The sequence below is a fragment of the Amia ocellicauda genome, chromosome 15, assembly GCF_036373705.1.
Source record: "Amia ocellicauda isolate fAmiCal2 chromosome 15, fAmiCal2.hap1, whole genome shotgun sequence".
NCBI classification, from domain to species: Eukaryota; Metazoa; Chordata; class Actinopteri; order Amiiformes; family Amiidae; genus Amia; species Amia ocellicauda.
The window spans coordinates 10,133,083-10,148,119 of record NC_089864.1 but is presented as its reverse complement, the minus strand read 5'-3'; the positions used below and the strand labels follow the sequence as shown (position 1 = coordinate 10,148,119).

General features: G+C 37.6%; 1 protein-coding gene across 9 annotated transcripts in view; it reads right to left on the bottom strand.

Annotated features, from left to right (window-relative positions):
• The window catches only part of LOC136771996 (non-muscle caldesmon), a 64,498-nt gene that overhangs the window by 19,080 nt on the left and 30,381 nt on the right, over positions 1-15,037 (bottom strand). For 8 of the 9 annotated variants that reach the window (XR_010822408.1, XR_010822409.1, XM_066724622.1 and 5 more), the window contains one exon: positions 10,701-10,804. Coding sequence is in view for 7 of the 9 variants with exons in the window: in XM_066724622.1 (XP_066580719.1) it covers positions 10,701-10,771 (71 nt within the window). In the remaining 2 variants the exon portion in view is untranslated. Of the gene's footprint in view, positions 1-10,700; positions 10,805-12,352; positions 12,553-15,037 lie in introns of those variants that run through there. The other variant, XM_066724623.1, reaches the window with a different exon arrangement.

The window sequence follows — 15,037 nt, the reverse complement described above, 5'->3', positions numbered from 1 at the left end:
AAATGGGGAGAAACAGTTTAAGATTTCACTTTTAATCCGTGAATTTCTGGTTTCTTGTATGTTTCCTATATCTTGCAAAACTCTGACTTCACTTCAGCCCCTGTAATTAAAGTTCCTTGTAGCAGCTTGTTTGTTTATTTTGTTGCGGGTCGAATTTTAAATTACACATTCACTAACAGTCGCAATTGCCTTCATTACTCCATCTTAACCACATCGTTGTGGAGAATGCACTGCTGAAATATCGTTCACTCTTGTCTTTACGTAATTGCAGGCTTGATTTAACAGTTGAAATATAAAGAGCATTTTCTCGAACTGAAATAAGTACGTGCTCAACCCAAGAAAAAAAAGCGAAGAAAGTTCCACAGCACAACAATGTGAATCAATTAATACTTCAGAGACATACATGCAGAGTAATATCACTTAGAGGTCAGCCTAAGGTCCACAAAGAGAGGACACAAAAAAACGAATGGTCCCTTTTCCTTTGAAGGGAAGTTAAAGAGCCAAGATTTTAAATTAGTTAGGAGGGTGGGGAGAAAATAAACAGTTCCGTGAAAGACTTAAAAGACTTACAAATATCAGTAACTTTCCCAAACTTGTATACCAAGTCTGTTCCAGTTAATCTCTTAAAGTTGACATTTTGATTTTGAATTCAATGTTTATGTTCCATAGTGTTGCAATCAGATAAAATCAATCAACTATGATGCCTTTTCATTTGCTACATCCAATTGTGAACTCAATGCAAGACCTGGGAGTTGATTTGTTTTACAGACATCAGAGTTACGATGAGTATTTATACACAGAAAATGATGCATAAGGACAATACTTAGTTTTCTGCACATGCTAAACTAAACTATAGCATCATAACAACCTTCCAGGGTAAATTATTTAGTTTTTTCAGTAATTCCATTGTGCCTTATTAAGATTCCTAGCTGGCTTTGGGTATTGTTATTTTAAGGGCTTTTTTTTTTTTTTTTCAAAACTTTAAACCACTCCTGCTTGGAGGCTGTGTTACTAATCAGGTTCTAACTTGGCAGGAATCAGCCTGGCTAGACTTGAAGTCGGATGCCAAAAAGCTGCGCTCCTGCATCAAACAAGATGGCGGCACGTGATGCATTCAATCGAAAAACCTTTCAAAATCATCCTCTTCAGAACCGGTGAAGGGATTGTATCACAATTATGCTAGTTTCATCAACAACCTGTGCCACTGTAAGCTTGAAAAGTAGAAATTGCAGTGATATATTGTAATATCAAAATGGCTGCCATTAAATTCACCAAAAAAACTACTAGAAAACAGTTTAGACAAACTACATTCTTGGTAGGCATCATCCCAGGGAGAACAGCTGTCAAACTTGTTAAAGTGGTGCTCCTTTGCATACCAAGATGGCCACCAAAATGTGCCTTGACTCCTGGCTTCTAACTTCTTACAGAATGTAGATAGAGTCATTGTAAATATGAAAAACATAAAGCAAACCATATAGTTGATGTTCAAAACTGCCCTTGACTGTGAACTTTCAATCTCTCCTTCAGGTCAAATGCAAAACGCAAATAACTACTTACTGAGGGATGGTAGGGTCATGGTTACTATAGAACACATATATAAACAAAATTTAAGTACTATGCAATAATACCTTCATGATGATCTTCGACCTCTCCTTCAGGTCAAATGCAAAACTACCTTATAATTTGTTACCAAAGAACATAAATGTCATGGTTAATATGGCACACATTAAAACCCATATATGCTTAATCCCAAAATGCCATTATTCACCTCTAATTAAAGTAAATTTAACAGACAAAACTTGCTGAAATACAGACCAAAACTGCCAAAAAGTCTTATGCCAACTAACTTAGTAGGAATCAAAGAATGAATACATGACATAAAAGTGGCATTCCTGGAGTGGTTGCCGACCTCTCAGGTATTGAGACTGGACTTGGAAGCCATACACTGACTGGCAGGTCTAGTTTTATTTCATTTTCACTATCATACCTTTGCACATGATATTAAAATGTGATTACCCTCTCCAATACTCTTTATGGTAATACCGGAGTGTTCTCTGCAAAAATATTGGCCCATTAAGAGATTATTTTCAAAGCGCCTGACTATAACTCAGTATTGCCTCATAAAAGTCTGATTGCAATTGTACTACTCTGAGCATCTGACTTTATATACATTCTTCTGAAAAATACCATTGCATCAGAATCCATGTTAGTCACTCTGTTAGTGATTAACGCTCTGCTGGAGGGCAGCTCCATTTCCGACCCCGAAGGCCTCATACTGTCTGAGAAATATTCCAATTCTTCTAGGAGCAAGGAAGACAGAAACCTGTTTTATTAGCAGCACAATACATTTATTTGCAAAGTAATATATCGCACAGTCTGCGAGTTCTGTCAAACAAGTAGGACTTTTCTCGTTAGCCCTGAGAAAATATTTAGGCTGGCTGGCATGGGTTTAAAGAAAGCAGTCAAAAGGTGGTGAGCCAAAATACTTAGACAAGTTCTGGGCCCTGTACCCATCCTCAGCCTAAAAATGTGTTACTTTCACTGTTATTTAACATTACAGTCACATAAAACTCAATGAACCGCATATATAAATTTGCCCTTGATATCAACATAGCTTTAGATTCATGAAAGGTGGACCAGTCCATAAGCAAATGTTTCAATTATTTTTCTTATATACAGCTCTGGAAAAAATTAATAGACCACTCCAAGTTCAGAAATCAATGTTAAGTGGACTCAATTTTTTCTGTACTGTACTTAAACAGTAGCAATACTCGGTATAACATAATATAAATTAATATAAATGAATAGTTTAATTGTCTGAATTAATGGGCAGCAGATAAAAATATTGCACAAATCAGACATAAAAACCTATTAACAATTTCAGCGCTTGCATAGTTCCTTGTGTGCCTGTGTTCTATATTCTGTTTAAATATTTACCTTAAACACATACATTCTTCAAATAATGTAACTGATACAAATGTATTAGAATCCTGGCTTTTCTTTTTGTATTTATATGAAATGCAAACAAACAAACAAACAAAAAAAACCAGAAGAAGGATCAGTCCCACCCGGCAACAATGGTCCATTCCAAAATGTTCAAAAGTTTGCAAAAGCTATTCTTTCCCCTGAGGCTTTTTAAAGAATCTCAAAAATGACAAACAAAACAGAGATGGGAAGCCCACCAGGACGGACCCCTTCCACATCCCTGCACATCTCTGCACAGCCAGATGCGAGCCGTACCAAAAACACTGAAATTCCCACGCTGGTTCTGAGCTCCCGTCAGAGCCCGACCCACACTTAACCGGTCCGCCCTCACGGCCTCTCTCCGAGTGCGCCTCCGATGACACGCCAGGTTCCATGAAGCAAAGAGAAAGCTCTGAATGGCCCATTTATCGTGGATGGGTATTATTTCCTTTGCTCTTTGGGAATGGTTTGCAGATGTCCTGGAGAAAGTGCTGCCGCTCGCCAGGGTCCAGCCCGGCTGCAGGTTTATTATCTGGACGCACGAGGGAGGGTTTCCAAACAGAGCAAGAGAATCCCAACAGACCCTCTCGGAAATATTTAAGATACAAACCGTAGGATAAAAAAAAGGTGCGCAATAAGGTGGGAAAGGGTATTTTGGTGGTAACATCTGTTCTAAAACTCATTCTGGTTGCATCATAAACTCCCGATTTAAAATATAACATGTATACCACTGACTTTTCAACCAACTTCTTGTGCTACTTTTGAAAACCAGGCTGAAAATGCAGTTTGCTCAGCAGTTCACTAGTTTCCATCAGATACTGAAAATAGTGGATTTCTTTCCAGGTGCATCCTACTGATGAGATTCTTCTTAAATATTAATTAACAAGGTTCAGGTGTGTGGCTCTCAAATGCTGGGACAGCTACAGAGATCATATGGCATGGCGATTGAATTAAACACATACGTACAATTAACCATTTATATGTAAAGCAGCTGTAGTGCTGCTCAAATGCATGACTTCAACAACCACAGCAAAAAGAATACAAAACAGGGGGGAAAAATTAAGAGCCCTTTATTTCCAAGGCTTGGTTTATGTAATTTTGTGTTTATGGCCCCCTGGTCCCTCTCCGAGACCCACAATCCAATGAAAAAATTAAAAAGCTAAATTCCACAGTCATGTTAGAATGCTGTCGACGGAAGACTGGAAGAATTGTTGGCCCATCTACACATTGGAGATTTGGCTTCTTGCTTGTACCCCTTGCAAAACTGCCATGAATTACTGGGTTAATTATTTATGACTGGCTGTTGGGTTGAAGTTTATATTGGGCCCAGGCCTGAGCTTTAGGCTGACGTTATGTACATTGCAATAGCTTAATGTGCGATTTCTCCACATAGGACTTTGTATCAGTGCATGGACACATTTCAGATTATTTAAAATACCTACTGTACCAAGATTTTTGTTTTCATGACCTTTTTGTCAAGGGCTTTTGTTCAGATTAGAATTCCACTGACAATTACAGAAGATGATTTTGACATTGAGAATGTGGCTATTAAACGAAGTTGTGATGATTTCCAGCATTCAAGTCTACATATTTGGTTTGTTTGTGCATTCGTTCAATTGTGAAACGTTACATTTCCGTTTATTTCTCTGAAAAAAGCGTCTTACAGGAACACCGGATCTGAAATTTATAACAAATGAAGCCAAGACCTAACTATTAGTATACTATTAATTAAACCTCAAAAATGCATTCCCCAACTTCGAGACCGGGACTGGCGAACGCGGCGCTCTTAGCTGTCGAGCCCTGGAACATTCCGATTGGACCTTTTTGCTGAAATAAGAACAGCAGTCAAAACATTCCAGAGTGTCTAAAGAATTTTTCCTGACGCAGCCACGAAACATAAATGCAGTCCTTAGACCAAGGAAAAGCAGAAGTCACACAGGGCAGACTGGAGTGTGAGAAAATGCAGACCATGGAAAGAGGTTGGACAATCCAGGATTTTTATAATTTTTTATTTTATTTCCCCCCTAAATGTAAAGAGCCATTTCACAATTGTTACATGGAATAATTTTGGGGAATCATTTAAATGAAAAAACATTCCTCCTGCAATGCATAAAAAACTTATTACTTTTTTGTTCCTTGTGTTAAATGTAAGTTCATGAAAACGATACGTTCTTTATAAATAGTTAGTCCTTCTAACTAATAGTTTTTAAATTAATGTCTCTCAAAACTGCACTGCTAAGAATATAAATATTTAGTGTATAATACATTAGCCATTACTGTGTAGTGGTCATTTTATGGAAGCTCCCATAAGGATTCAGTCATTTGCATTGCTCCTCACTCAAACATGTCTAAACTTCCTTCACTCCTTTGTTACTGGGAGGTATAAAACACAGGCCACAACGGAGTACTTTGCATAAAAAAGAACAATCAATATGCAAATGCTGGCGAGGGCTTGGCAAGATTAATTATAATGTGAGAGCGCTGTGGAATTATTAAACCCCCAGCAGGCTGCAGTACACCAATCTCTTATTGTGCATTTATCTGCTTATTTTTCATTCTGCAGCTATGAGGTGGCTTCCAAAGGCATAAAGTATCCAAGTGTAACTTAAATATACTTCACTATTGTCACAGAAAATGTAAGTGATTTTGACTAGGCTTTTTCTAACAATATATTTACATTTAAAAGATGGGGTGAAAAAAATCTACATCCTGTTTCTCAATAGTTGAGTCTTCCAGGAACATAAATATACATGGAGTTCCTATTAAAAGTCTGAAACAGATCAAGAATCCGAGCCAGATCCCCATAATGATTATATTTCTGACAGTTCTACAACATTAGCAGGATTAATGTTCTGTGTATTCAGATCCTACTAGAAACACTCATATTTACTAGGAATTAATTTGGTTGTAGTTATACCACATAAATATTAGCTGACGTCTTGGCAATAATGTCAACAACACTTCTTAAGACCTATGGACTGCTCTGAACATCATGTAAAAAACTTCTGTAAATCCCCACAAAAAAGATAAATATTTTAAAGTATTTGTTATACAATGCATGGCTTTGTGTAAAACACTATTGTGAAGGTTGAATCAATCTATTTTATTTCCATAGCTTTACAGAACATAGCTAGCAATGGCTCAGAAGTTCATGCCAATATGTTTGTGTCCATCCACAATCGCTAATGTAATGAAGTTGTGTCAATTCTTTTTAAGCTTGTATTTATTCTGCTGTTTGAAGTCTTAGCTTCAGGCATTAACCACTCTCTCTGTAATCAAGTGTTCCTTTGTTCAGCTTAAATCTCTTAACTTATCCGTTTATATTTATTTATGTCGCCATGGCTTGCTGGATGGAAAAACGTCAAGACTGTCCATTGAGTGGTTTCTATCTTAGGATCTTGCCTTTCAGCTCAGCTTATCTCTGGACACTGAGTCAGGTATCCATGTAGTTTTATGACACGCTACTGAGAACTATATTATTTGATGTCTGAAATATTTTAGTCAGTAATTAATACATCTTCTAAAAACATAAACCATACAAAAGAATGAAATGGACTTCATTTCTCCCATTTGTGTATACGTTATCTTGAATAAGTGTAAATAAATTCATGTGGAAGATACATATGTTTTAATCTATTACCGACACTCAACTTCCAAATCCAAATCTAAACAGCCTGGTTTAAATCAATGTCCTTTAATGACTTGTCCTAAGGAAAAGTCTTGACTTGAAACAAAAGACATGGACCAAATACCAAATTTGCCCCCCCACCCCCCACTTCTTCTTGGTTTAATAGATGGAAGAGGCATGTAAATCTTGCTTTCAACACTAATGACAACCACAGACAGTCAACAATTACACATTTCAGTGGAGCCAAGAAACTAGCATTGTCTGGGAGAACTAATGTGAAACAGTTGTATTCCTCTCAACTTCATTAAAAAGAAAAAATGGGGGAGAAGCAGTTTATTACAGCTGAAGGAAATCTTTCTCTTTTCGTTAATGCTGGCTTGTGTGTCATCCTACACTACTCAAACAATTTGGACATTGACTGACAGGAAGCAGGGAGTATATTGCAAATGCTGAAAAATATTGAAAGGATTATACGATTTACCAAAGGGGGGGAATAAATACAACAGGAGTTTACGGTCAGCTGAAATCAAGTCTTATGCTACTTATGATGCAGAATAAAAGCCTACAACTCAGAAGTAATGTTAACTGGCAAATTATATTGTGTTATTTTCCATTTCAGTGTCCAGTACCCAAGATCTCACATTACTTTAATGTTTATAAAAGCAAACTGATATCAAAGGGTCCCTCAGCAGGGTCTGTTTGATTTGTGCAAAAGAGATTTGGTAGTTGGTGATCAAACTAACTTACAACTAAAATAACTATAGTGTGGATGAGTGTCTTTAATACACATTTGTTTGTGGAAGTGAAATTAATCGGTGACATTCTGCAGGGGTTTGAAACTCAACCTTGCAAGTTTAACTGGAATCATTTCTCATCTCATAAAGTCAGGGAAGTCTGACAAAGGACAGAATAAACCTCACAGAGTGTGGAACATCTAACAGCAAAACCAACTGAAATACAACATGACACGTTTTAAGCCTTCACCGCCGGCAAGACGTCCAAGTCCTTGCAGAGGCAGAGTTTCAGGAGTCTCTCGCCACAACCCAGTACTGTATATCTTCAGTATTCTCTCATGGTCTGCCAAAGCGTCCTGTCACTCCTTATATGGAAGCACAGAGCGTTGTATGTTTAGGATAAAGGGAAACCCTTAACTGTAGGAAACAACCCCAATGAACTGCCTGCAGACATTCCACTGTACAATAGCTCTGCAACTCAGGACATACAGGACAGCGTCTTATAGGAGTTCACACTGCAGTTGCATACAGTACGTAGGGGCTCACAGCTCTCAGCTCCCTAGACTTAACATTATGGTGGACCAGTGCAAGACACTCTTACCTCTCCTAAATTCTCCTTTATTATTCATTTCAATTTATAACCATTATAAAGTACATGAGGCAATGTTAAATAAGAATAACATTCACCATAACATTGATTTTAAGCATCTGTGATCCCAAACTAAATGAACTGTCTTTATCATGCTTTAAAACAGTAATAAAATAAGAAAGCTGACCTTGCCAGTTGATTTATTTAAAGCTGCTACATATTATTTAGTATCAACTTTGGTCATTCTGTGTTATTTTGCTTGTCATTGTGAAATCACACATGCATGCTTTATAAGGTTGCCTTGAACTTATTGGCATCAGATTATTGCCTTATCTTATTTGACTAAGAAGAGATATTTTAGTCAAGTCAAATTAATTTCAATATTTCTCAACAATGAAACATAGAAAAAAGAAAACCTATTAATTTAACAGCAATTTAATAATCTGTAATCAAAAGCCAAGCATCTTGGAGTAATCTGGAACAATGCAGTTGAGCTATTCAGGTGATATATACAACAGAGGCAGTCTTTGGCAAGTACTTGCTTAACCACTTGCTTAAATCTCTTAACACATATCACAAAATCGTCAATACAGTAAATCACAACAGTGTGTCCTTGCATAGTAATGTTTTGTATTGTAAGGTTTAATTTGTAATGTAGTTACATTCTTAGTTTAGATCTTAGATCTACTGTTACTGCAAGAAAAGGAACAGAACAAAATTACAAGTGATTCATAGGCTGACACAAGGGCGGTCATAATGTATTTAGTGCAGGGTAATCCAGAAAAGCTGATTTGCAATGGAAAACTGCATACAAAAGCATAGTCTACTTGTTCAATATTGACCAGCACCCACTTCCTTTTGTAATTAGAAGTCAGTAACATTATGTTGTATAATAAAACAGAACATCAATTTCACATTTGACCACACTTTGTATCCTCCCCACACACACGCACACGCGCACACATGGACACACGCGCACACAAATGAGAGTAAAGATAGTTTGTTCGCAAAACTGTGAAAGCACCACCATCTCTATCCTTATAATATAATACATATCCTATAGTTTTTATTATTAAACTCATGCATTCTCCTGTGTCTTACTATTAGGTGAGCCAAGCTTTTGTGTCTACAATCCACTGCTGTTTTATAACAGATAAGCACGCTAGATGCAAATCGGCCTTATGGGTAATCTCCCTGTGGAAAGTTTCCTATTGCCAAGCTCCATGGAGGACACACCATTAGCAAAACTTTAACATACAATGTAATGCTTCAAATAAAAATACAAATGCAAAGGTGGATGAATTGAAGTGGATTAGACTGTGGGCCAGACAAGAATATTCAAGCTCTAAAGTGAATGAATACAATAATGAGAGAGAGAGAACAGGGATCGATTCCCTCTCGAAGAAGGGGGTAGGTGTTTCATTAGCTGGACTTTGGCAGGAATAAAGTCCTTGACTAGGGCCTGTGATTTCTAAAGATAGGTTAAGAGATTTGAACCTTTTTAGGAAAGAGAAAATAAGCCAAAACCCTGAAGAGAGTCCAAAAATGCAGACCTTCAAAACTGGCACAGGATGTAGGATCATTACAAAGAAAGTGAGAAAGAGAGCAGAGCCAGACTAAGACACTTCTTTACACGGAGACAGCAGTAGCCACCACACAATGTAATCATAGTGCTAATTATGCAGTCTTTCAAGACTAAACTTGATGATGTTCTGCTGTCTGTGAGCAACATTGATAGTCTGAAGAACAACATTTAATTTGCTTTCTTATCTGTTTGTGTACTGATTGTGCTGAAATTCACTTCTTGCAGCCAGTCCATTTGTTTAGGTACAATTTTAATTGGCTTATGACTCTCTTGCAGAGATATGAACGTCCATTATATATACACAGTGCATATCATAATATGAATATACATTCCTGCCTGGGTTAGTAATACATCCACAACTAAAACATGTATTCAGGTGCATGCTCATTGGAGCCTATGTAAGCATTCAGTATCCTGTCAAGTTAAATATAACAAAAACAAGCTTCGAAAGCAACAAAGAAAACAGAATAAAGTAAAGTACTCTGATATGGTATAACTGGTATAACATACTCCTGATTAGATTACTACATTTGAAGAACTGGAAGTAAACAACTGCAAAACACGATGGAGTTTTGTTTTCCGTACGTATAAAAGAGAAACTTAATCAATGATGTGTTTCCAAAAATATGCTGGGGAGAGGATGATTGAGTTATGTATCTTTAACTAATTTAAAAGCAAATAAAAACCTCATTTCCTTTTTTTAATCGCTGTATTCAAAAAAAGATCAAATGCATTCAAATTATTTCTGAATTCCAATGGAGAAAGTTCTGAACAATTAGTGGTCATTTGAAGACCAAATAGTTTTGGTAAAAGAGAAATGGGTGGGATTTTATAGGCTATGATTGTTATACCAGTGTTTGAAACAAAACAAAACACAATTAATTAATGCACAATCTACTAAACATAGGAAAATTCACTTTGTAAATAGAATTTAGTGTTTAATATTACTTTTACTGAATCCATAAGTACATTAAATTTACATCATCATGTAAATTAATTTATTGTTCATAAAAAGCTGCTACAAAGTCCCTTCTGTAGAATGGAGAGTACAATACACTGCATGCAGGTACCAGTACATTCCTGCGGTTTGTTCCAGTTCCACCTGGTTCCAGCGAGCTTGACGCCATGAATAATACCTCTGTAATCAGTGAGACTGTTGATGTACGCAGGGTGTGCGAGTCAGATAGGCATGAGCCTTACCTTTCTACCTCGAGACGCATCTCTTCGCGCTTCTGCCTCCTAAGCTCTCGGCGGCGCTCAAAGTCATCCATGTTGGGTGCTGAGAGATGGGTCTCAATTCAGGTCTAAAATGAGAGAGAGGGATTTAAATTTAGGTTCTGTTCCTTAAGGCATAGCATTCAAACTCTAGGCACACACATTTTTGGACTCATCTGATCATTACTGATGTTTTTTGGCTAAGGCACTGCGTCTTATTTTCTTCACTACAAAACTTCACTACCTTACTGGCTTGATTGTTTTAATTCAAGGAACACTACCTGTAGCATCGTTTCTAGCCAGTCAAGAACAATTTAATTTATTCAGTTAACCAGCTAATCCGACCAATGAAGTTTCTGGGAACTTCCGCCTTTGCTTGGGGCCTGGTGTATGGGATACTGTTGGCTTCCCTTGGGCCTGGTTCATGGGATACTGCTGCAGACTAGCTTCCTAGCTTCTGTAACTGGGAATAACCTTGCTGTGCAGTAGCTGACGTCAAACGGTTTGCTTGGCTGCACACACCACATGTTTCCTGCAGCACCACACATGCATTCCTCAGCAGAGGGATTTCAGCATCTTCCATGGGCCTCCAATGGCAGACCTCAACCCATAGGACATACATAGCAACTGCATACATGTCCACCAATGTGGTGACTCTGAAGGGAATACCTAAACCAAGCTTTACAAAATAAAAAGCATTTTCTTCCCTTCCCTTTAACTCTTTAACATCCCTTTAACATAGAGAATGAATATGCATGTTAGTGTCTGATGTTGCTTGTGTTTGATAGGTGTTCTTGTCTGGGAGGGAGACCTTTACAGGAACCTAACAACATAAAACATCGTAAAACAATATCCACATCCACAAATAATGGACGAATCCAAGATAGCCCTCCCTTGTAAGCCTCGCTGATAGCAGGATGAATGGAGCTAAAGCACTGTCCTATGTAGACCTCGAGATGTGCCATTTATTTTGTGAAAACTGGTTAGATCATGAAGAACAATTTGGGTAACAAACAATGAAAACACTCTGAAACACTGGGGCTCGTATTGCATCGTATCCTGCAGTAGAGCTAAAATAATCTTCTCCATGATTATTTTACATTTAATAGGTATTTAATGATTTGCCCGTCTTGTTTATTTTTTTACTGAAACATATGACACTCAAACTAAGGTCAAGAAAAGTATGTTTTCCTGTATGATGACAGTTTGCATTTCACCTTTTTCCCAGATTCTGCCTTTAAAAAAAAGCATAATGTGTACATGTTTATATTGTACTGCTTATAAAATTACACAAAGTACTGTTAGCTCGGGACATCTGATGAAGGTTATCGAAAACTGTACACACACATTTATGCTGTTTTGGAAACACTTGTGAAACAATTGCCTGCACTTAACGCATAACAACTGTGGACTTCAAATAAGAAGGAGAAAAGCTAAGCTACAACACTGGATCAGACAGAAATGACTATTAAAACAGAGACACACACACACACACACAGGGAACACAAGCAAAGGATGCAGAGACTTGAAGGGACCACCCAAGAGATACCGAGCCGAACATCATAAAGCGCGATTCTGTGAGCAATCTTTCAGAGCGAGAGAGAGAGAGGGAAAAAAAAAAAAATCCCCTACTGTACCTTTCCCTACGGCGGCGCTGAGACCAAGGACCGCTTCCCCGTCCTTTCACCCCTACTAGCTCCTCGGTCTGGTTTATATCCCAGCAGCGCTGCAGCACAAAGAATTCCTGCTCGGTACTTCAACAGCGATGACTACCAGAAAAGGGAAAGCCTGCCTCCGTTTCTCTCCCTCGCTCTCTCTCTCTCTCTCTCTCTCGCTCTGCTCTCCCCTCTCTCTCTCTCTCTCTCTCTCTCTCTCCCTTCCCTCTCTTGCTCTTTTTGTTCCTGCTTTGTTTACAGAGCTGTCACTGGTTAGCTAAACTCTGCCTGGAATCTGGCATTTAAGGCCGTCTCTGGGATTGCTTCCTGCATAGTGCTGGAGGCCTCGACTTCCTCTTGCATCCCAGCCTAAACTACTCAGCAAGTTCTTTTCCAACTCACAGATAGGACCCTGTTTGAGGGAGTGGTGAGACGGGAAATGCACAAAACAGGGCTTCGTGGGTTTCAGCTGAAATTATGACATCAGATCACCTTCTGCGTTAATTCTTCATTAAGAAATCCCCCATGGGGCCGTTTTCCACATTCGTTTTCCCAACTTTTGGTTTAGGTTGGCAGATTGTTACTTCCCATAGGCCAGAGCTTAGATTAATGATGTATTGACATGTCTGAACGGTTTCTTCCCATAGTTAACATCCTCACAACCTGCCCAGTAACCTCCTCCACTGCCACGCCCCTGAGTATTTCTCCAGGGTGAACAGAATGACCAAAGAACAAGAATGATCCAATAAATCCATAAACAGCTTGTCACGTCCGTCTCATATTGCATCATGGGTCACTTTTACCACTTTTACTGTGCTGCCCTTTCTGTGATGTCGGCAAAGATACTAGAAAATAATACATAACATTGTAACACTGGTGCTATTGATTTGTTTGTTTATTGATCTGTAAAGGGTCAAAGGGCACAGCAGAAGTTTCTGTACTGAAAACAGGATGATAACTGAAGAAAAAACAATTACACTTGTGCTGCTTACATTTTAAAATAACTATTTTATAATTGACCACTGTGGCCTTAGTAAATATGATTATAAATGTAATCTATCAATACATTAAATATAGTTAATTTAGAATTGTCACCTTATACTTGTTTAAAAATTAAGAGGCTGAAGTATGTGAACATATTAGAACAGTATTAGTCAAATATTTTAGGACTAATATTCAATTGTTTTACCTTGTGTATGTGTGCCTGATTACAAACAGTTTTTTACAATCCAAAACATAATACAAATCTGTGTGAAAATCTCCAAGTATAAGTGTTCCAATATGATGCATTAAAGGTTACATTTATAAAGCTTTAATTGATTAATTTATTTAATTTGACCGCCCTTCTTCAACGTTCAAAACATAATTGTGTATATTTTGGAGAATATCCTGCTAATTCACATTGACTATTGACAATCAGTTCAAGTATCGGTTACCGGTTGTTTCCATATGTAAACTGAGCATTTCTTGAGTCCAAGGTCAAAGGGCACTTCTCAGATTTTCATATGACAGGGAAAGATCTTGTCTCCCTTATTACATAATTATGATACATTCCAATCGCTTTAATATGCTGAATCCTCAAACGACCAGGACCTGGCCTTTGCTGACTTGCTTCCAACTCTGCTTCCTGTCAGTGAGTGAAGTCAGTTCCCTTACAGACAGTTTTCTCCCTTAATCTGAAAAGGGAGGAATCTACAAACTTGAAATAATGTATCATCCAACCAGAAAAGTCACATGGAGTTTGCCCATTAAAATGCCTTAAATCTGTAATCACCAGGTCACCTGCATTAGCACAGATCATTTACTACTCAAAACAACTCTGTACAGCGAGGTTTTCCACATTAAGGTGTATAAAAAAAATATGTTCTAAGGTTAACCAGGTTACAGTAATAATAACTCAAAGAATGTTAAAAAGTTAATCAAAACTAACTAAGGAAAACTAGGTTAGACATTTTAAAGACATAACCTTTGACACAATAACATCTCTAAAAGGCATCCAATAGATATAAGCATGTTACTACTTCCTCATGGAGACCACCCAAGCATTTCTAACAGTAACAGTATGAGTTCAGAACGGCTAATGGATGCTGTTCCTATGAATCGCTGGGATTACACCTCCTAAATCTCTCCTTGAAGCCATTTCAAAACTATAATGTAACTGCCTTGGAATAAGCTTTCTGCACTTAGACGGCCTGAAAGTGTTATTATTTCAATCTAAACAAGAAAATTACAGTTTACCACAGACGGGGGATGTACAAAGAAAAGACTGCAGATTTATAATTGGGTGTGCTCCTATATACTTAACTCAAATATGATTTGTCCTACAGTCGGCTTATGTTTTAGAAGATTGTTCTTTACCTTGTGCTGTGGCATTTTAATTGAAAGCTTTTATAGGTCGAACACTTCCATAAAACCGTGAAAAATACAGCATTTGAATTAAAAAAAAATGTAAATATGAATTCCAAATTAAAATGTAAATGAAATAAAAACACAATTTGACCAAGCTACACTTGAGAATAATCAGGAGTTATTCAGATAATGTGAGTAAAATATAATTATCATCAGGAATCCCCAGCATTTATTATTTTAATAAGTGTCATACACTTTTATACTCACAGTCACTGAGGCTGATGAAGTGATATAGGACAGAACTGATCATTTGTTCCA